This window comes from Neolamprologus brichardi, chromosome 3 (genome assembly GCF_056152115.1).
Source record: "Neolamprologus brichardi isolate AB-2024 chromosome 3, ASM5615211v1, whole genome shotgun sequence".
In the NCBI taxonomy this organism is placed as follows: Eukaryota; Metazoa; Chordata; class Actinopteri; order Cichliformes; family Cichlidae; genus Neolamprologus; species Neolamprologus brichardi.
This window is the reverse complement of record NC_142106.1, coordinates 38,131,541-38,154,960: the sequence shown is the minus strand read 5'-3', so window position 1 is coordinate 38,154,960 and position 23,420 is coordinate 38,131,541. Positions and strand designations below refer to the sequence as shown.

At 41.3% G+C, this 23,420-nt stretch overlaps 1 protein-coding gene across 4 annotated transcripts in view; it reads right to left on the bottom strand.

Annotated features, from left to right (window-relative positions):
* mpdz (multiple PDZ domain crumbs cell polarity complex component) overlaps positions 1-23,163 on the bottom strand; it is a 48,194-nt gene extending 25,031 nt beyond the window's left edge. For 3 of the 4 annotated variants that reach the window (XM_087837361.1, XM_087837368.1, XM_087837370.1), the window contains exons 1-19: positions 23,004-23,162; positions 19,358-19,417; positions 16,146-16,312; positions 12,198-12,347; positions 11,470-11,609; positions 10,855-11,068; positions 10,519-10,641; positions 10,107-10,304; positions 9,349-9,451; positions 8,740-8,828; positions 7,889-8,123; positions 6,311-6,388; positions 5,919-5,998; positions 5,644-5,790; positions 4,256-4,426; positions 3,224-3,409; positions 2,438-2,647; positions 1,254-1,412; positions 791-943 (exon numbers count right to left, since the gene is read on the bottom strand). In XM_087837361.1, coding sequence (XP_087693487.1) covers positions 791-943; positions 1,254-1,412; positions 2,438-2,647; positions 3,224-3,409; positions 4,256-4,426; positions 5,644-5,790; positions 5,919-5,998; positions 6,311-6,388; positions 7,889-8,123; positions 8,740-8,828; positions 9,349-9,451; positions 10,107-10,304; positions 10,519-10,641; positions 10,855-11,068; positions 11,470-11,609; positions 12,198-12,347; positions 16,146-16,312; positions 19,358-19,373 — 2,619 coding nt within the window. In that variant the 5' untranslated portion in view covers positions 19,374-19,417; positions 23,004-23,162. Of the gene's footprint in view, positions 1-790; positions 944-1,253; positions 1,413-2,437; positions 2,648-3,223; positions 3,410-4,255; positions 4,427-5,643; positions 5,791-5,918; positions 5,999-6,310; positions 6,389-7,888; positions 8,124-8,739; positions 8,829-9,348; positions 9,452-10,106; positions 10,305-10,518; positions 10,642-10,854; positions 11,069-11,469; positions 11,610-12,197; positions 12,348-16,145; positions 16,313-19,357; positions 19,418-23,003 lie in introns of all 4 variants that reach the window. The other variant, XM_087837377.1, reaches the window with a different exon arrangement.
* Positions 23,164-23,420: the final 257 nt, after the last annotated feature.

Genomic DNA, 23,420 nt, shown 5'->3' with positions numbered 1-23,420 from the left:
AAATCATTCCCCATCCAAACGAACAAGCTGATAGTCAGGTAAACAGAGAACTCGCTAACTTAAAGGCAGAGACATTCTTGAGGCGAGTTACAATGTGGTGAACTTTACATTGTTGTTCAGGAAACAGGCACGGGGGGAAAGGTTAAAAAAAACATCCAGCCTCACAGTCCGGAAAAGCTGGTGCATTTCTTACGGTCACTGATGTAAATTTATCAAGAGACTTGTTGCTTCCCTCTGGAGCACATGATCACGCTGAGGCTGAGCTGTCGGGCTTCGTACAAACAGCTGAAATGTATTTTGTGAAATCCCCCAGCACTATAAATTGCCACGAGTCGTCCTGCCCCACGTTCGTCCCTCTGGGCCGCCCTATTATACGATAAATTACGCAGCGAGGCCCTACAAATAAGGTCGGCTGTGGCCTTTGGGAAAACTGGAAACACACAGATACCCTTAGGAAAATAGTTTGTCTGCTCCTTCCTCTTTTTTGCGGGGTTATTTTCCTTATAATTTAATATCCATTTGGAGAGTTTCAGTTCTTGGGGCTGTGGATACAGCCCTCGTATAACACCGAGTTCAGTAATGTAGTTACTGCCCTAACAAAGAACAGGAAACATGTCTCATGACATTTTGGCCCTCCATAGCAAAAAAAAACTAAGAATAATGACTACATGCTGTAAAGCTCATTGTGACAAAGGGCACGAGATGGTGCGGTAACATTTAATGAAATGAGGAAAACAATACCAAGCTGTGCTTCTCATTTCAGTTACATTTTATAAATAAAGGTCCTTACCTTAGGTGTGGATGAGTGTAGGTAATCCAGGTCTGTGCTACAGGTGCTACCATGGAGAGCGATCATGGAAGCTTGGAAAGTGTCGTCCTCAATCCCGGAGTAAGAATGACCTAACATCTTTTCATCAGGCAGGTCTGCATCACTGGTATCAATCTGTCGTAATGGATCAAAATACAAATAGCTGGGACACTTAGGAAGAATCACTAATCATGCTATTGTAGGAATGTAATGCAAGTCAATCAGAATTGATGTAGCTACAGCTAATGAAGCCTTAACAATAAAACCCTCAATCGACTGCGTGTATTTATTAGAATACCATTCATATAAGCTAACTGTTGCATGATTACAAGCATGGTACGCTTCAAAATTATGAGAAGGAAGCAAAAGTATAATTTGTGTTTCCCTTTTCATGAGCTGTGATTGATTGATTGATTTTTTTCAGTTTTCCCAGAAGCTAACTAACCAATGCAGGCTCTGCTCGGTAAAGGATGCCCTCAGTCAGTCCTTCTTCCTCTCCTTCTTCAACCAAAATACTGTTGAAGTCAAATGATTGGATGGTGGGTGATGAAGTTATTTCCTGCTCACCATATGGGTGTGGAGAGTGGGAATATCCACATATTCCCTAAGAAAGTGGAGAAATTCTTTCAGTGTCCCCGGCTTTATGGAATTACACTACATTAACCAAAACCTAGAGCAAATAAATGAACATGGAATGAAGATGGAAAGCGATGTTACATTTTTGAGGATGCTGTTATTTAACTATAGAGTTCAATCATCTCGACGTTCTGAATTTCATGTGGTTTTTTACATGCATTCTTTGGAAAACAAAAGAACTTTTGCGATTTACTGTGAGTAGCGTGCACCCTAGAAATGTATGAAAACCAAGATGGCATATTGCAGGATTACACTAGTAAGACTCAATTTTGAGAGGCAACACAACAAAATACTTCTCAGAAGTCCATTCCACGTCCTGCAGCAGAGCAGGATAACTCTACAGAGGCTTCCAGCAGCTCTGTAATCCAGCTAACCCTGGCAGCCCAGAGGTCTCGCTGAGTAATCCGACGGCAGATTCAATACAAGAGAACTGCGGCTCTACAGCTGAAAGAATGCAAGCTGTTTTTGCAGGGAGAGAAACATCCTGTACAAGGAGCACAGCTGCCTGGAGCAATGAATATGCCGTTGGACGGACCTAATATCTTGACAGGTGCCCTTGTATGTTTAAATGTACAAGAGGGGATGTGCTACTGGAGAATTCGATAACATAATAATATAAAACAAAGGGTCCAGGGCATTTTAGGCTGGTCACCTCCCCTGAAAGAACAGTGGGTGGAATGCTAAACCGTGCAGCCTACCTCCACACTGTTTCCTGCATGAAAAATTCAAGCCCTTGTAAGCTGAGCTGTCATGACTGGAGACTAACTTGTGTGATATATGGACTGCTGGATTTAAAACCCTGCATACGTAGAGGGACAGAGCCCTGACAAATACTGCAGAAAATTCACAAAAGCACAGAGTAAATCTCAGTAACTCTGACAGGTACATGTACACTTAATACTACAATCACGCAAACCACATTTGAACTTTGATTTTCAAAGCGATTTAAAGTAGAGGGGGGGAAAGCAAACGCTTTCTAATAACAATTCTTACAGGCAGTGGTTTGGCGACTCCGATCTGGACCTGGCCGAGCTTGGCCCCCTTAAGGGCCTGGACGGCATCCTCCAGGCTGGCGTTCTCCAGGTTGGTGGTGTTAACGTACATGAGTCGGTCTCCTGGCAACAGCCTGCCATCCTTCTCTGCGACACCATTGGGAACCAGAGAGCGAATCACAATCACCGTTTTGGCCGGGTCCAGTGGGTCCTGCGGTGATGTTAGGCCAGCACAAGTCAATGAGTAAATTATCTCAGCCTCATATGGAGATCACATCAAATTCAGGTCATTTTCTTAACCACTCCCACACACACACGTGGGGTATTCATATCTTGTGGGGACATCTAATTGACATAATGCTTTCTCTAGCCCCTTACCCCAACCCTAACCATGAAAAATTAGTGCCTAACCCTAACCCTTAGCCTAAACCTAACCATATTGTCACTGAAACCACATTTTGAGTCTCAAAAATGCCTTCAAAACTTGAAGCAACCATAATCCTGGTCCCCACAAATAAACTTCCAATTTTTGGCCTCCACAAAGATATGAATACACGCTCAGACACACACACGCACACACCACTGAGCTTTTTCCATCTAATAAAAGTATCCCATATTGTGAATATGGCCATGTTTAAATATCCTATAATACAGAAATACACACAATGTAGACATGTTTAAAAAACTAAAGAAAGAAAACTCAACATCTAAACATGTTTAAAAAGGATCTTTTACCTGAATATTGTTATTTGTTACATTTCCATTAAACCCTAGAACATAATCCCACCTGATAATCCAAAATGCTGAATCCCAATCCCCCTTCTCCTTTTTCGAGCTCGATATTCTGGATCTCCAACTCCCACATAGCCAAAGGGGATCCTATCGCCTCCTCGCTCACGTTGCCCTGTGTCGCCGCTATTGTATTCACCTCTGAGTCTTCAGCAACCACTACACCGCTGAGGTCTATTTGATTCTGCACAGAAAGGAAAAACCCAAAATCACTATGTAACCCCATGCCTTCGTCGCTTTGACTCTCAACCCATAGGCTGCTCCCCTCTAGTTCTGTTTCTGGCTCAGGTTTCTGGCAGCAGATGAAAGGGAAATATCTTCGGGATGCTCGGGCCTTAGTACATTATCACAGATAAAGCGAGAGAGATGAAAACCCCCTTACCCAAAGGAAAGCTGCTTTTGATGTCTCATATCTCTAGCAAATGTTGCTGGCTACTGCTGAGGTATTGCTAGAATTGGTCTTAATAAACGCTCAGCCTTCCCTGCTTATCACTAAGTCTTAATCCATCATGGCTGGCAGTGTGGAAACCTGATAGAGCAATTGACAGCAAGCTAATAATGGTTGATGAGTTAGAACAGAGAAGGAAGACTTAAATAGCATCATTCTCAAATTGCTTTATATGCACAGGCAGGAAAACATATTCTATGATGTGGCAATGCTTTTAAAAAGAGGCCTGCATGTGCATTGTCTGCTACAGTACTTTCTTAGTAATATACACCGGACAACTGATTATCTGAGTGTTAACACAGATATCTAACCAGCCAATCACATGGCAGAAACTCAATGCATTTAGGTATGTGGACATGGTCAACACGATGTGCTGAAGTTCAAACAGAGCATCAGCACCTTGTTGAATCTGTGCCATGAAGAAAAAAAGCAGCTCTGCAGGCAAAAGGAGGTCCAACCCAGTACTAGCTAGGTGTACCTAATAAAGTGTCCTGTAAGTGCAGACTGCACTTTTACTTGGATGTTTTTCGTGTTCAAAACAAGCAAGTATTAAACGGACTGCAGCATCATGAGTGCAGGTACCTTCAATTTCGATGTTGTGGACAAAGCCTCTGATTCTCTCTGCTCAGCATCCATCTCAGGCTGAAGGTCGGGGGCCGGCCTGCAGCATGTCACGTACACGTGGAGCGGAAGCTCCTTCAAGATTCTCACTACTTCTTTGTGGCTCTCACCAATCAAGGAAATGCCATTGACCTAAGAAAGGAAAGGTTAAAACTTAAAACTAATCATAATATGAGTTTAAAATCAGGACCAAGTGGTTACAGTACATGTCACGTAGGATAAAGTGCCTCTCAGCAGCTGAGCCTTAGCTAAACGGATCTCTGCTGCAGATCTTTGTGGACATTTTCTTACTATTCCTCCTAAAACAAAAAAGGCAAAATGCCAAAGAATAATTTTAGTAATCCCAAGAAGCACTTCTTATATTTATTTATTTACTTATTTATTTTATTTATGTGTGGGAAGTGGAAAAAGTTGTAAACTCAGTACTGACACCTTTTCAACCTACGTTTGCAGTTCTCAAACTTATTTTGGCACCTCAACCCTCCTCAAAAAGAGAGAAGGGATCATTAACCATACGAAAGAATCCAGCTTAACACAGCTGCTGTAGCAAATCCCTGTTTATTTTCTCCAGCTAAATCATTTAACATTGATTCACCCATATTTTCCCAGTAGCCTACTACGCTGCACAGTTTGCAAAACCACTGACTTAAGTTATTGTGGCAACAGTTGCCCAGCAGAAAGGGAGCAACATAGCAACATTAGCATTAATCTGCAGATTGGTGCCACTCTTGCAGAAAACAGGAGGTTTTTAGACCTTTGTACTGAAACGGCCTCCTGCCAGAGATGGAAATGAGAGTGGTGAGAATAAACCGGAACAGCTAAAAGGCAAGCCATGAATACAAAACAAAGACCTAAAAGTAGCAAAAACAAATGTAAAACCAGGAATTTATTTACCATAACTCCAAATAACTCATTTGGAAACGTACTTAAACAGCTGATACACCACTGATTAATCCAGCTTTCAGCTCTATGTGGAGTGATTTCTATTACTTTCTTTGGGGGAACTATATTTGGGGAAATATATGGAGCGTAACCTCCTCAGACTTCACCCTCTTCCCCAAGCATCCTTGAAGTAGGTGAAGTTGTATCAGAAGCTTATCCTCTGTTGGTGAATTTTTAGGTAGGAATCATTCCTAATAAGTGAAGCCCATACATGCCTTATTGGCATATACAGCAGTTGTCAGGCACTGTGTTATCACTACAAAGGAAACACCACAAAGACCATTATGATCAATGTAAGTACTTCCAGAGTTGCTGTATGACAATATGTACTGCACTAAAACTGAGCTCCATGAACCAACCAACCTTCTGTAAATACTAATAACAAATGTAATTTTTGAGTATTATACCTCAAGCAGCTCATCTCCACTAAACAGCTTGCCACAGCGACCGACTGGTCCCTCAGGAAGGACAGATCGGATGTAATGATGTCCGCTGTTGGCTTCTAGACTGATGCCCAGACCACTGTTCTCTGTAAACTTCTCCACCTGAGCCACCTGTCAGGGTAACAGTAAATCACATCTCTTTATGTGAAGTCTGTTCATGATTCAGACCCTTTTGTTTGATGACCCAGGTCACTGTTATTTTTCACAATATCTGCTATGAATCCAAACAGTAAACTTACCACAACTTCATTACTTGGGCCCAGAATTTCCTGCCACTTCTTCATTAACTCCTCCTCTTCAAAAGGTGTTAAGCTCGCTTCTTCAAAAACACAATATGTTATGTAATAACACACAAAAATTAAGACGGTGTTGTCATAAGCCGTTCACAGGTGGCACTGCACCATAAACCTCCAAGTATAAGCAAAGTACTTGAAAATGTGTCGTGGAAGATCAAATAAACCCTTATCTGCTACCATTTAAATGTCTGAACCTAGCAACAGCAGCCGTCTCAGCACGTCCTCACATTGTGTGCTGCTAGTCGGTGTGGTCCTGTCAATAGAAGCCCTTATCTGTCAGATTTGGGCCCAGTATTCCTGCTAAAGCACACGGAAAAAGCATCTCAGCCTCCTACCATGTTTGTCTTCTGTTAGCTGATCCGTGGCAGGGCTGACATCAGATCCTTCACTCTTTGTGTGGAGCTGCTTTTCATCTGTGGAGACAGTAAACACACAACGGACAGTGAGACGCACAAAGGAGCCATCGACCTTCCACCAGCAGCACACGCACAGCACAAAAAACCCTCAACACAGAATCTGTTAGTGCCTAATTACTCTTGCTTTGAAAGAGGACCTTCTCTCTTTTCCCTTTAAATCAAAAACACATAAAGCGCCTTTGCTAATGTTTGCTAATCCATAAAAATACCAGGACTTTTAATACACGTTTAATGAGCCTGGGACTCATTTTTGTCTTTGGGGTTCCGCAAGGCACAGAACTGGTCACCCATGAAATGAATACTTGACATGAAGTGAATTTTATATTAAAGTCTTTTAAGTACAAGCATACAAATACAACTCAGCAGATTGTTGTGGAAGGATGTGACAACAGTTTAAGTTAATGGTTCGATTTCTTTCTGTTGTTTCATTCATTTAATGATTGAGCAAAAAGCACACTGTGCTCATGCACACACACACTCCTGTTTCTCCTATACTCAGAGTTTTCAAAGCAGCCAAAAACTACCCTTCTTCCCTTTAGTTTCTCTCATAGCTGTTGGTTTTCTGGTTTTCTTCATGTTTCAACTTCCTAGTGCTAAAAATAATCACTTTCAGTCTCCATCTATTACTGCTGACACTAAACAACTTATGCAAGTTGCTTGTCTTTCTTCTGCAACAGCCCAGAGGTCCTGTCAGCAGAGCTGGAGACAAAAAATCTTCTTCCTCTTATTTAATGCCAATATTACATAAATGCAAAGGTATTAGAAAAACACACAAGAGATAAATGCAGATTTCTCCTTGGTTGTGATGTTATGCATTGTGTACTATTTTACTATTCTGAAAGTTGATCTACTTCAACTCTCAACCAACATGATGCTAAGTTTTGGATTCCGTACAAAGACGGCTGTTAAATTTCTAGCCAGTCTGACTGCTACGAAGGGTAGTGCTTAAAAAGCGCTTAACTATACTGCCATATCTGAGAAAATAGTTTTTGTCCTCTTGGCATTTGTCAGCAGCGTTAGTTGGCATATTTCAACCTCTAATTAGGAGCGACGGGGCAGTAACGTGGGAGTATTCTGCTGCTATTATGAGGAGGAACCTTTTAACCTGCAATAAGCAATTATTTTTCAATATCAGGAATTGGTGTAAAATGGTTACTCGCAATATGAAAAAGTCGATTTCTCTGCAACTGAATGATCCTGTGTTCAGGCTTCAGCTTCCTCACTCTATGCATATGATGTTGTTTTAGGCCATAACTCGAGCCAACAACATTTGTGTGTGGCAGGAGTAAGTTCTGTTTGCACCTGTTTACAACACGATAAAAGTGTCTGAAATTTCCTTTTGGAGTCACATGGAAATGACTCGTCACTGCATCATGAAACTCCTGTCTGAGCCAAATTTACACATCAAATGACACCTTTTTTGACAGGATGATGAGAAGCAAGCATTTTTAAAAAAAATCTATCCTCATTAAATTTCTCTCACTTAATCCATCCTACCTTCGGCAGCCTCCTCAGCTTTCTTTCTCTCCAGCTCCAGCTCCTTCATGACGGTGGTGGTTGTGGGGATGGTGGTGGAAGGGGGGAGGACGGTGACAACGGGGTCTGTGACAGGGGGGATCTCATCGGGCCTGAAGCCCCGCCGGATCAGCTTAAGGTGGACCGTCTGGCCCGTGTGTCTCAGCACTTCAACTGCCTGTTGATTGGTGTATTCCTGGATGTTCACGCCGTCGACCTGCAGAGGGCGATCTCTCGTGAGCCGGTGGATTAAAGGAGAGGCAGAACGGCTTGCTTGCACAATATGAGTGTGCTGAAGCGCCATCTATGTTCTTGCTGGAAAGAGATGAACTGCAATGGCATTAACTAAAGACTGATTTCTGCACCGAGTGTCGTCTAATCCACGACTTCATTCATTTAGGTCATTCAGGGCAGGTGGGAAGTAGATAGTTTTAAATCCCTCACAATCACGAGCGTTTAGGTGAACTCCCAAAGCAAGTCCATCCTCACACACCAGCACACCAGAACAAAGTAAGTCAGAACTTCTTCAAGAAAACATGTAAAAACATCCACTCATGTCTTCACTGTTAATGACCTACAGTAATGAAATTACAGACTTAACTGCTCGGTGTCCTGTTTCAAAACTCTTTTATATTCAGAGTCGCAAGAAGAACAAATAAAAAGCATAATTGTGAATTATTCAAATTCATGCATCTCATAATTTCCCTCCATTGCCTAAATGTGTAAATTTGATCACAATCAATGATAATATGAAACGTTTGCTGCATGTTTGACCTCGTTCTGCTGAAAACAGAAGCCAGTCGTAACCAAAAGAGCATAATTAGTGTACTTACTGCTATAATCTGGTCTCCAACGTGAATACGGCCATCTTGGTCTACAGTGCTGTCTTTTGTTATGCTCTTAACAAAGATACCAGAGGGCTCTGAGGAATCAGCACAGTTTAGACACATAAATGGGTGAAGACATTAAATGCGTTTCAATTTGTGTTTCAATAAACGGAGGGCACTTTTTACTAACTTTACAAATTACAGATCCCTGAACATAATCAGAAATTTCAAACCATTTACAGAACAATCAGCTGTTCTGCATTCAATAAGATGCCACACAAATTATTTGTACCACTCCACTATAAAGGAGAACGTCACAGCGTACAACTGATGCAGTAAAATGCAGTAAGCTGAAGACAGCTTCAACGTCTGGTTGTTGAAAAATAGTGACGCGACCGCACCGCATTTTCTTGTTAAGAACGGTAATGGCGTTGTAACAATAGAAGTAGTAATTAGTTAAATTACTCGTTACTGAAAAAAGTAACGCCGTTATTCCCATCACTGGTCCCCGCTTTACTGCCTGATCTTCATTGCTCCATGTCTCATAAAGGCAAAAAATTCCTCACAAATCACCTTAAAATCTCCATATTATTTTAAAAAAAATCAGTTTTTCACCTGAATTCTTATCTCCAACATAACCAGCAATAGTGATCCCGAGTCCTTGGGTGTTCTTAGTAAGGCTCACATCAAATGCCTCAGCATCCTCTTCCTCGTAGCCCTGCGTGTAGACGCAGAGAAATGAGTCAGCATCACAGCACAAACCAAATGAAAGAGATGTTTTACTTTAGAACAGAAGAAAGGAAAATTGCGGCACATCAAAATACATTGTTTAACTTTGATTAATGAGCGCTCAGTACCTGTCAGCCAAAAATAAGACTCACAGTTACTGTGTGTGATCACAGGGATATGATGTTTGTCATTCACATTGTGAGTCACTAATAATTCATTCAAGTCAAAATAGAAGCGAGTGCTGAAAACGGCCATGAAATTGCTGTTTGTAGGAGGCTCGGAGCTTCTTTTTTTTTTTTTCTTCTTCTTTTTCTAGGAACGTAAAGCAAAGTGTGAGTCACAGGTGATGCAACCTGCAATTTTCTTTAATTGCATTTGTACTGGCTTGTCAAGCAGGAAGAAAAGATAAAACGGGATATGAAGGACCTGAAGTTTATGTGTGAAGTTTTTTATATATATAACTGTGTATGGTGTGTCTTGCATGGCAGGCAATTACCATCAGGGTGACGGGTTCTCGAGAAAACGCTTTATTGCGAGGATAGTGCGAGTCATAAAATCAATTTGAATGAGACACGCGTCTCTGTGATGTAAAAAAAAAAATTAAAAAGAGGTATTTGGGTTTACAGAGAAACAGATGCCCTTACCTGCTGTTCGCTGACAGTGGGCAGCACCACAGGCATGACAGAAGCAGAGGGAGTCTCTTCCAAAGGACCTCTGGTAACAACCAGCTTCACCCTGTTCCCGCACTGCCTCAGGACCTGGGCCACCTGGTCGCTGCCCATGCCGTGCAGGTCGGTGTCTCCGATTCTCAGGATGTGGTCCCCGCTGCGCAGGCGGCCATCCTGTGGCAAGAAATGATTTCTATATTAACTCTGCGCTCATTTTGGCATTGTCACTCCTAAGTGACAGGTAATTCTGTGCTTTCCTGCAATTAGCACATTCTCATTACACATAACTGACAGGAGTCATCTGTCTAGAACACTGAAAGTGTCATTGGCTGTGAGCGATAAAAAAAGACATCTCCTAAAGAAGTGACAGACACAGCTAAAGGGTCACCTGATCAGCGATGCCTCCAGGAAGTATAGTTTTGACTATAACCCCGGTGGTTTTTCCTCCAACAATACCAAAGCCAAGACCGGTGCCGTCGTTGACAAGCTCAATCGTCTCCACATGTTGCCACTGAGACAGTAACAGAAGTGAAACACAATGTTACCCAGTGTATTATTAGGAAAAATGTACACTTAACAGGTATGTTTGTTTTCTGTGTCGTGGTGCTGGATGGGGATTGCAGAGCAAAGTGCATGTCGTTTCTTAAGTCCCCACATGGAAACTGTGTCAGATCATAACACGCTCCTTGCAGAGGCCCCATTGGTGTGTCAGTGTATTCATTACCGCGCTGGAGTTGGCTGATAATGTGCTGGCAGCAGAGGGCGTGCGGGACACTGCAGGACTGGCCAGCTGAGGTATTGGCCCTCTGGCCACTGTGAGCTGCACCCTGTCTGAAGCACTCTGCAGGATGCCTATAGCCTGCTGGTGGGTCACTGTCTTGTCCAGAGGCTGGCCATTAATGGCCAATATCTGGTCGGCTTCTTTGAGTTTCCCATCGCTGTAACGGGGAAGAAGCATGCAGCAGAGGCAAGGACACAGAATGAGAACCCTTATAGTCACTAGATACCACATTATAGCTTTAATCTTTGTACCTGTAAATTTAAATTTGTCTTTGGGTGAATACATTTAAGGGTGTTTATATCTGAAACATGAAAAATGCAGCTTCCACTCTTTTAGGATTGGTGTGACGCAACATGTGTTGCAACAGCTCACAACAGCTTTACTCTGGTATTTCCTGGCAAGTATAAAAGTATCTCTAATCTCCCGAGAGAATCTGTAAACGCACCCACCTGACTGTCTGAAACAAAGTCCTAGAAATTTCAAATTAGAAATCAACAATTAACCAGATGCTGAAAGAATGTCTGGAAGAATGCATAGCAGCATGTTTTTCCTGCATACCAGTGAGCGACACTTCCTGGTTGAATTTCCTGGATGAAGATGCCGAGCTCTCCGCGGTTCTCGCTCTTTAGGCCCACCACGCTGAAGCCAAGACCTCCGGACACTGGCTTCTGCAGATCCACGTGCGTCACATAACGTCCCTGCGTAATACACACACAAACCTTTATATATATATGTGTGTGTGTGTGTATACATTGGCCTTGTGCTGATTCACTAAAGCATCAAAGCTACAGGCAGCCTTTAGAAGTCTATTTGAAGTGCCTCAAGAGAGAGGAGCACTGTGTGGAGTTTTCTTCTTTTTTTGACTCTCTTTGAATGTTTGGTTTGAGTTATAGGACTTATTAAAAAATAGTCTTGCCTATTTTTGTGTAAAAGTCAGTATAATGTTAAAAGATTGACAAAAAAAAGTCTACTGGGGTTTCAAAATAGACTTGCCACAATAGCATTATTTTAGCTTATGCGCATCCCTTTTCTTCTGCATATCCAGTTCTATTCTATTCATAAGCCTATCCCAGCTGTCATAGGGCGAAACACAGGGTACACCCTGGGCAGTCACACAGAGAGACACTTTGGACTGTGGGAGAGAGCCTGAGTACCCACACAGACACGGGGACGACATGCAGATTCCACACGCTTTGTCAATATATGCCATCTAGCTTAAACCGACAATAAATTAACAAAATGTTAGCACGCATTACAATAACTGCCTCCCTTCTAGCTGTTTGTACCTGCGCCATGGAGTGGATAATATGTTCAAATTCTTCGGATGACGTCTTGCCATTGACGTGCGTGGGAGCTGGGGTGTCTGAGCAGGAAACATGGCTGCCATTGGGCTTGGCTGCTGTGAGATCACTCCCTCGTGATAAAGGGACACTCCCCTGAAATGATAAAACAGAAATGTGAAAACTACAGATACCTCCCTGACACTTCTATGTTTACTCCTGGATTTTGGATCTTCCTTCTACATTCCTTTAAAGTGAACATGAAACACTACATGTATAAAAGTTTAGCCATCTTTCGCCTGATTGGCTGGCATACAGTGCTGTACTATATAGACAAATCATAAAGAAAAGCATAATAGGTCCACATTCAAACACATGAATGCTATTGAATCAAATCCAAAATGGCAATTGATCCCCATTAGTTGTGATGTTGCCTGCTGGGCTTTCAGTTTGAATGGAGCATAACAGCTCAGAAAATCTCCAAAGCGATCCTGTACACAGCAGCAGTTGCTGGCTTTAATCCAACCAAACACAATTAAAAGTTTTAAGGGACAAAACAAAAAAAGGCCCATTATGCCTCATTTGTACTCTGAACATAAAAGATCTTGCAAATTAAATTTTAGACACCAAAACTCTGGATCTGAGTGTCTAAAAAAAACACCGAGATGGCAGACAGTTTGTTATCCCTCCATGATTAGCTGGATCTATGGCACTCTAATCCTTCAGGAGATAATAGCTCTTAGCTGATGTTCCAACAGTGATGAGGCTCCAAATACAATATTTTTATCGGGGCCAGGGAGAAGCATCGCTGGCCATCTGGATGCTTTAATATGCTCGGCTCTTAATTACTGCAATGACTTTACTTGTGTGACAGATGAATTACATGAAGGCGACAACTACATAAAACAGTGTTTTCCCGATTTCATTAGCCAAAGGGTGTAATGTTTATGACTTTCCGAATTGGATTCAAAAGGACGGACGTAATGCACGGCAATAATTCTATAAACACTCCATTTGGCATATGGCGCTGCCAGGCTAAAGCTGTCCTTGTGAACTTGTGAAATTTGCATTAGGAAGTTGGACTGTGCGACTTTCAGAGCTTCGAGAACATGTACTGTACATCACGCTTCCTTTAAATACAGTCCCAGATTAGCCCTCAGAAACAAAACTCCGTTGGACAGGACACATTAGTGCTGCACACAGCAAACAAAACCCCGTGGGCCCGGCTAAGTTAGCGTAGCATGCTGCTAAGTTGCCGTGCTCATGCATGAGCTTTGTTAGCTGGGGCCCAGCTAAGAGGATTAAAGTTCCAGTTTGGTTCTTGAACATTTAAGAAATTGTTTCTGCCCCACTTCACACAGTGGCAGCGGCCTCTTTCTCATTGGAGAGTAGGGCCTTGTCGCCATAGCGACGTGGGCTAAGCAAGGCCTAACTAGCAGAGCCAGAAGATGGGCAGTGACTGTGTGTGTGTGTTTGCGTGTCAGCCTCTTGTCTCAGAACAAAACACAAAAACAAACCATCTCCCCAAATTGGTTCTGCTTTACACGGCCACACAAACACAGCTTGGGTCTGAAAGCCCCGAAGAAACATAACACACTTATAGTTGTTGCTTTTTTATCTATTCATTTCTCAAAAATATTACTATTGTTATAACACAGAAAAGGACCATCTTTTGGTTTGAGCGAACTTTAAGTTGAATGGCTGCTTCTTAAGTTTTCTATTATAAAACAGAGGAATCTGCACACAGACACACACACACACACAAAAGAAGGTACCTATTCTTGAAATAAGTCAAATCGCTGGCGCACAAAAATGCCACGGGGCTTTTTAAATCTAAATTCCACAAGGGGTAAAAAAGCGAACATCCCTTCCTCCCAGTGCATAGCTCGCATACTTTCGTCTCTTTCTCTGAAACGCTTACCCTGGCCCCTTTCCTCTGTGACTTGAGAGCGCTTTCCTTCCACTCAGATGTTTAATTCTCAATGGGGAGAATCAGCCAGAAAAAAGTATCTCTGCTCATGTACCCATATTATATCTGGCTTGTGTGGACCCTGACAGCAATTTGGCCATAGCGGCAAACACTACTGGGAATGGGGATTGAAAGGGTGAGGGGAGGATGTCTTGACATAAGCCAGAAGTAGAATCAGTGAGGTCACCAAGGAAGCAGGGAGAGATAAAAACCTGAATAAGGGTATCAGAAACATTCCAGCCTAGCTGAGGTAGAGCTAAAGCAGGAGTTCCAGTTTTATCTTAGAAATTCCTTTTTTGTTTTGTCATGATGCTGAAAAACCACTGACAAAATCCCACAGCAGGTTCACTGAATACTGTTACAGTCTGGTCAGAGTGAACGAATTCAGATTGTCCCACAGACATGTAGAAATAGACAATAGCCAACCTGTAAGAACAGACACTTTAGCCACAACAGCAGGCTGGTCAAGGTGCAAAAGGTGAAGTCAATTAAACGCTAATGAGATTGGGAAAAGAACAAAGGAGGGAAGTAAAAGCACAGGAGGCCGCATGAGGAGCTAACCTTCAAAATAAAATAGGAAGTACGCCAAACAGTGAGGCAGAGGAGGATGAGACGTGATGACGGAAAACACCCAACATAGAATAAAAATACAATAAAAATCCAAGAATCAACAGTAATCTTAAATAATTACAAAGATCATGACAAGAGATATCATATTCCCAAAACAGGGATGTCTGTTCATACAGCTGGATTCAACAGTGGAGTTCACCGGGAACATGGGAAGTGCAAAAAAAGATCATCAAGGATAAAAAAATTAAAGATGAAAAGCACAAACTGTTTCACTTCAGCTTCAGCTTCACAGCTGCCCCACAGACCGGTTGTACCACATACTTTCTACACTGGCTGCATGGACAACAAATCCTCTCTACAGGTAGATGGACAGTCCGTGACTGCCTGTTGTCTGCCTTTGCACTACCCCCACTGAAGCATCCAACAAGCATGAGAATGGCACGTGTTTAAGACACTGACCATCCCTTAAATGGTTGCTGTCTGGAGTTTATGTGTGTTAAATATTAGAATTTAGCATAATTTCAGTGGTCAGAAGCCAAATATTCTCAAAACGCACCAGTCAGCCCAACAACTCCAGCATCACTTCCATTGCATACACAACTTCAACACTCAAGAAGGCATTTAGTGCACACAGTGTACGACATGTAACTAACGGCAGTATCCAAAATGAGTCCTGCCACAACTGTCGCCAGTGTGAAGCCATTAAAATGGGAATTCAAGGAGCCTGTGGCTGGAATAATACCTTCAGTTTTACATTAAGTCTGGGCAGGTCCCATTAAAGGCTAGGTTATGTCTCAACATCAAATGTCACCAGGAACAAGGTCCTGCCTCAAGCACTCCTCCACTACAATGGTACTATGAAAAATGAACAGCAGGTCCTAGTCCATATCAAATGACACAAATGCATCTGTTTAAATAAACTTCTATAATAACAATCTACTATCCTGTGCTATGCCATCATTTTTGTAGTTTATGAAATCTGATTAAATGAACCCGGGATCAGCATGTTATAAATACATCATTCTTATTATTACCCTTAGTTAAGCTACCACAGGCCTAGTTTTTGGGCCATGATGCACTGGATGGTTCTTATTCATTCACCTCTTTTCACTCATTGTGTTTATAAACCACTCTGCATTTAATTGTTAGTTATTACAAATCTGTGGCTCTCTCCCACAGTGTCTTTTGTCCTGTCTCCCTCCATTGTAGAGTATTTACACCTTGAGACAACTACTGATAAGTTATATTAATGTATAAATATTACATTTAAAGTAAGTAGAAAGTGTTTTTAACCATCTGTGACATCATATAATCGCTATCCTTAAGACACACAGTCTAAGAAAAACATGGCATAAGAAATGTGAGCCAAATTGGAGGAAATATAAAACCTTTAAGCAAAAAGGTTTGGGGTTTACCTGATCTCTGAGATGCTGGACAGACTTCTGCAAGGCCAGGATCTGATGGAAGAGGGGGCTCTGGAGCACTGACTTGAGCAGGCTGAGCTTCTCCTCAGTGGGCACTTCTCCCCGCTCCTTGAGTTTGGCCTGGAGTCGCTCCACCGCCTGCAAGGCACGCTGCGTGTCTGCAAACCGTCGCATGTTTCAGTGACGGCGCCAGAGTGAAGGCGACGACGCAGGCAGCCGGAGGTGTGGGAGTGACAGAGGTGGAGAGAGGTGGCGAGGACAAAGACTTCATCAGTTCATGGGTGAAGATAGCGAGGGTGGGAAGAGTGTTTGGATATTACCTAATTTATTCAGTTAGGCATCCTGATTTAATTATTAAGAGGATTCTTTTTTTTAAAAAAAGCCTCCACAACCATTTGAAACATAACTTTAACATATTTATGTTTAACAATAATTCAATGACTTGTAAATGTATAGATGGAAAAATACGCAGTCACATATCACAAACTAGGCTTAGTTAAGGCTGGTTGACTCTCAACAGGCCTATATCAAAATCATGTAGCCACAAGTTTTTGCACAGAAGAAAAAAAAACTCAATTTTCAATGCACTGCTTGTTTTCGGAATAGCAATGTTTCCTTTTCTTGACTTTAGGGTCAAATGGTGGTTACACAGGAGCGTAGAATGAATGGTTATCAGGAGGAAAAGATAAAAGGACTGGGACCTCCACGCTTTGTTCGCTGGATCCTCTATAAGCCCTACAACCGAGTAACTCCAGAGTGGCTTGTTAGTAAGGATGGGCCAGCCAGATGTCATCTGAGCAAAAATGAAGCAATTTCAGAAGCTCACCAACTGTGACTAACACCTAATAGGCCGTGCACGAGGTCCAAAACACTTTTTGCACTGAAAAGCTTTGTTGCTTGAACAAAAAGTTGTAAATAGGCCAATAACACTTGAGCCCTGTAAGATTTTTTCTGCTCACCACTGGTTTAGTCCAGACAAATGTAAAATTTCCACTGTCCTTCCCTCGATGTGTATAATTAGGAATACTAAATCAATGTGGCATGGACAGTTGGGTCCATAAGTGTCTGAACAAAGACACTTTTCCACAAAAGTACTGCATTAACTGTTTACGAATTACAGCCAAGCTAACATAATTTTTAATATAAGGACTGTAAGAACCCATTAGCATAAGTTAATGCTGTTTTTCGCCCGTGTAGATGCTGCTAGGTGTTTACTGCAGTCACCTTCATGTGCTGCTTGTTTGAAGCCCTTTGCTGCAATTAGTTTTGTCTTTAGTAACTGAAAAGCATGCTCTGTTGAACACTAGGTCACTTACATGTTCATTGAATTGATTCTGTAGTATGCTTTGGGTCATTTTCCATTTACACTCTAAAACACCATCCAACCAGTTTTGCATTTGGCTGAATCTGAGAAGTGTATAGCTCTTTATACTTCAGAATGTATCCTGCTTTTACCAGCAGCCACATCAACAATAAACACTTGTGACCTAGGTCTACTGGTAGCCTTACATACCCATAGAATAACATTGGCTTCGTGTATGCTTTGGATCGTGAACTGTTCCTTGCCTTCTCTATGCTTCTCTCCCATAATTTTGGTTTAACTTAACCTTGGTTTCACCTCTCAAAATACTTTTTTCAGAACTGTGCCGGCTCTTTTCGATTATTTCTGGTCTAGTCAAAGTCTAATCTGTCCTTCCTGGTCTTGGGGGTAACCGGGAGTTTGTACTGTGTTGCATGAAGGCATCTCTTGATTGTATGATATGCCTACATCCCGGAGTGTAGTCTTGACTTGGTTATATGTTGTTGCAAAGTTGTTTTGATTAGTCGTTGAAGTAATTCTGTAACTACCCACTTTAGTTTTCTTTCGATGTTGAATGCACCAGACTGACGAACTCTCTGACAGGTTTATTTGGGTTTTTTAGCTTAATGATGGTGTTCCTCATTTGCATCATTGTCTCTTTAAAACCTCAGATTGAGTGTTCTATTGAACTGCTAATGCTGGCATAAAGTTCAACATTTGGACTCATTACTTTCCTCATAAATGAGTAATGAGGGAATCGACCTCACCTGCCAATGAAACTGCTTGTCAGTTGAATGTCCAACTACATTTGAACGTCTGAAAATGGGGTGCTATGTATAAAAATGGGGTAATTCCTAAACAGTTAATGCAAAACTGTTGCAAAACCCCTTGAATTAAAGTTAAAAGTCTGCACTTCAGTCACATCTTGACTAATTTAATTAGAAATCCACCGTGTCTGTGTACAGGGGCAAAATCACAAATAACGCGTCACTGTCCAGAAACCTAAGGACCTAACTATGTGTGAGTTTGCAGAAGAAAAGGTGGTCCTTGAGCAAAGCCTAGGAGTCACAGATACATCAGTCAAATGTGCTAATTGCCATAGACCTACCGGGAAAGAAGATGACATTTACCAATGGCAGGAATAATGAGCTGACTAAATGTTTAACTGTAGAGTGATAAAGAGTTTAAATACTTTAAAACAAGCTTCTTTTTTTGTGGAACCCAACCAATAAATCTGTATTTTCAGCCAAAATGGACTTATTAAAGATCTGGAGCTATATGAAAACTCTGATTTTGTTTTTTAATAATAACGCAGAAACTATGCTTAGGCTAATTTAGAATTAGTGTTATCAGTTTTTCCAGCAGAGCAGTGCCTGGAGCACAAGTATTCATCACAGTTCATCATTTGCAGCTGACAAACACACAGTCAACATTCCCGTCCTGAGAGTGACCACAGATTGCTGTTTTAAGGAAAGAAGCTGGCAGCACCAATTTGGCATCATGCTTGACAGTTGGGCAAATAAATCTCTATGGGCACAAACAAACAATCAAATTTATGGCAACATTATCAGATATGGCAACATTGGCAGCCCACGGACATTGAACTGAATCCAGGGCCTCTTACGCTGGTTGAGAAAACTCTCAGCTTAAGCCAAATGTGCAAAGCACAGCCAGCAGAGACGGACACCCAAACGCCCGTGCAAAAACTGCTCATTTTTAAAAGAAGATTTTCTTTTTTTTTGATTATGGCAGTGTTGAATCTTAATTAAACCGAGTACTGGTACTGGATTCAGCAGTCTGCTATCATGACCACACTCAACCCTAAAGCTGGTTCAATCATGGATGAAATCATGAATATTTTATAGATGCCTGGCATAAAACAATTCAAAAACCAAATACTTACCCATTGTTTCTATCATTTTTAGAGCGCCGGATGAATGTGTAGTTTTCCCTTCATCGAGGCCTGAAAATGACAAATTCAGTATTTAATGTCTTTTTGTGAGCAATCAGAGAACTAAATATTAGACCACTAATTCATGCTGTTTTCTTTTATTTTTAACTCCCATAAAGCTCTTGGAGCAAGAAAAATGGCTCATGCTCCTCCTGGGTTCTCCTCCCAACTTACACATTTTCTGTTCAAAAGATTAACATTAAAAAGAAACTAGATTTATTTCATTTCTGTTAGGTCCATATTTATCTCTGAAGAATGCTTCACTGTGTGCATCAGAGCACCATTGTGCTGAAGAACTGTCCCAGTTTGTCGAGTCTCTCGACAAACCGGCTGCCAGAAAAGCGCTTCTACTCAAGCTTCTTAGTTCCCTTGTATTCCACTAATGCTCTTATTGATGAATAAATACTAAGTAATTTACATTACTGAAATTTCATACAGATGAAGCTTGAGTATCCATTTTGCTTTTATCAGATAAATATCATCTTACTTCATACAACCCTGATAATTAATTATCCTCTCATACAACAATCTTATAAGCTGCTTTAAAACTAACACAACACCCTGCTAACATGACAATTTTCAGATTTAATTGTTGTTCATTTTTTTCCTTATAAATTAAAAGTTTACACTGACTTTTTATTTGCAGTGTTACTTAGCTCATAAATGAGTGTTTAAACTGTTGGTTAATATTAGGAGTGGGGGGTGGGCAAGCAGATAGAGCACAGTATTGCACTAATTTAGGTGGTGATATTGTATTAGTTCTGCGACACCAAAAAAGACATTTTTATTAGCTAAATTAAAATTCTTTGGGGACTGCTACAAACAAGATGGATCATCTCGTGCAACACCAATCTGAGATAATGGTAACTGTGCAAACTTACTTTACACTGGCTCGACCAAACTTGTGATTGTCCAGAGGCTTGAGGGTGATAGCACAGGTCACCTGATACGAGGTAACCTTTCTGCAAATAGTTGCAGACTGACTTGGAATGACTGCAATCGCTCTCATTGTCAAAGGTTTGCAAATAAATGCTGTCTAATTTACAGATAGATTGAGTCTTTGTCAATGAGCACAACGCGAGAGGACTCAACTCCACTGGCTACCAGTTGTTTGTATTCTGGTTATATTCCCGTAGAACCGGAAGGCTGCTGAGTGTAAATGTAATAGTTAAATGTTTCTGTGTATGCACACAGATTGCATGTAATTGTCAAACTGACCTCAATCAATCAAGATTGATATCAGACTTATAGCACAGTGAGCTGGTCTTATGGCAACATTAATGTCAGGTTTTAGTGACAGTGCTGGTGTGTTTAATTGTCATTTGCCTTTTCATTATCATTGAACAACAACATTATGGTGGTTACCACTGGCTTTTATAATGTCTATGGTAACACACAGCAAAAGAGGAAAAAATCGCTTATATTCTGCACAAAAAAGTACCTAAAGGGATACCTAAAGGGATATCTAAAGGGAACATCTCCCACCCCATGCAGGAGACTCTGACAGCACTGAGCAGCTCCTTCAGTGGGAGACTGCGGCACCCACGGTGTGGGACGGAGAGATTTCGCAGGTCTTTCCTCCCCACTGCTGTCAGACTCCACAACAAAGACTTTAACTGATCAAACACACACATCCACACATGTGCAATAACACTAAGTGCAATAATCTTTTCTGGCATCGTTATATTTTTACTCAGTTGTATATAGCATTTGTATTCTATTTTTATCTTATTGTATATTTTATTCTATTTTATTCTACTGTATATAGTATTTTATTTTATTTTATTCTGTACAGTTGTGTACTGTATTTATTCTTATTGTATTCTAATTTTTGCTTCATAACTTTTACATTGTCCACTTCCTGCTGTGACAAAACAAATTTCCCACGTGTGGGACTAATAAAGGTTATCTTATCTTATCTTACCTGATTGTGAAGTAATCAGCTCATGAATTTATAGTTATTATTTTAAATTCCCTAAAAGCTGCTTCAGTAAATCACCCTTGCTATTGACTGGTGTCATCGTGCTTACTGTTCCTTTCAGACACATATTTTCTGACTATTTTACCTGGAAAAAGTCTTAATTTACCAATATTTCATTGTACCATTGTGCTTGAAATCAAAGTCTCATTTTGCACAATGGGTGGATTCAAACATCTATGTGAAGTCTGGCTATTTGTTCTATCTAATCTGTCAAAAAATATATATCTTTGTGAAACTAACTCCAAATGCTGCCTTGGAAACAAAAACCTGTTACCTTCAAAGTGCATGCAATCAGATCAGAAAGGCAAGAGAAAGGAGAAGTGACTCCTCTACTGTGTGAAAAAAAAACAGTGCCAATAAGCTCATAAAGACTCCCGGTGCCTTTAAAGCTTTAAAAGCTAACAGTAATGCATGATGAAGGTGATCATGTTGTTTATATTTGACTAATTCTTTTAAGGAGTGCTTGCTAACAAAGCCCATGCAGGGAACATCGCACTTGGCTGCTGAGAGTGGCTTTGTAAGCAAGCGTGATATGACAGGGAGACGTTACACGATTAAAGGAGATTGCTCAGACAATTAAAAGCCCTGTATAGACTCTCAGAATAGCTGCAGTATCTGTGGCAAAAGGATCACCACAGCTCTGGATTGTTTATGCATTTGCTTCACTCATCACTGCATGTGTCCTACCCTTTATGCTGAGTGATGAGCTAGTATGTTAGCCGTGTATTACACTCATGTAGTGGTGTGTTTATGTAATAAATCTGCCTTCACACGCACCTTACAGTCACTTGTGGCAACGGTAGTATACTATATGTGTTTTTTTTTAATGACATATGTGGTTCAGTGTCTGAAAGTAGCTTTACCATTCCTTAAGTGAATCACTTAAGGATGCACACACTATAGTGGTATGTTATGAATCACAGAAGGCCGGAGGAGCTCATTAGCCGCTATTACACACTAGATATCAGCCTCCAAAAAAGTAGTTCAGCTCCGAAGGTAGCATTTCTTTGCTAAAATAATCATTAGTGAGGTTTGTGGCGAGTATAGTTAGCTAATAAAAAAACGCAGTTATTTTATCGCGGAGTTCCTACCCACCAAAAATCAAAGAAATTAGCACTATACCCGTGTTATTTCTTGTTTAATAAAGCGTTTAGTACGTCGTATTTGTTTAAAGCTGGTATATCCTGCCCAGGTTCGGTGGTGTTTTGAATACAGTCGACAAGGCACTCGGGACAATCCGATTTTCTCAACCCCTCCTCCTCCTCCTCTTTCCCCATCTCATCTAGCAAGAAAGCAACAGGCTTCCCGACGCGGGGACGGGAAAGAAGTTACACACTATCAGGGCTCTGTATGGCCACAGAAAATCGCCCAAGCTGGCTTCTTGCAGTATATATAAACACTTTTACTTGAAAAAAAGCCTCTTGGATCTATTTAAAGGCAGCCTGGTGTGATTATGTGGCCAACCGCTACAGAAGACGTCTCACAATATTTTCCTCTAATTAGCGACATTAAAGCTAACAAAGGGGGTGTCTAGCTTGAGAAAAGCTGAAGTTAGTACACACCGAAGACTTCAGTAACGTTTCCTTAAGCGAAACCCGTTTAAAGAGAGTCACTTACATGAGTGTGGACGCTCTGCTTTCCCGGCGGCCAGGATCTTGAGCTATCCTCTGTTGTCCTGCGGCTAACGGCGCACTGACTGGGGCTTAAAGATGGGGCGTAGAGTAACTCGATCCTCTGTGGACACTTCCAGCGATAGCCGCACCGACAGTTCAGCTGGGGCTGAAGCGCCGCTTGCTGGCTGCCCTGACAACCAGGCCCCACATACATGGAAGAAGGCCTGGCTGCAGGGCCAGAGCTAAAGTCCCAAAAACAAAGCAAACTCACATAAACTTTAAATGCACACTTAAAAAGAAGTGCAATTTCAACAGTACAATTAAGTTTGTCTGCAGAACAGAGAAATCCTGCTCCTGTAAATGAAATAACTATTTGTGTATAAATTGTAAGAAATAAATGTGTAAAATTATCCAATTTCTC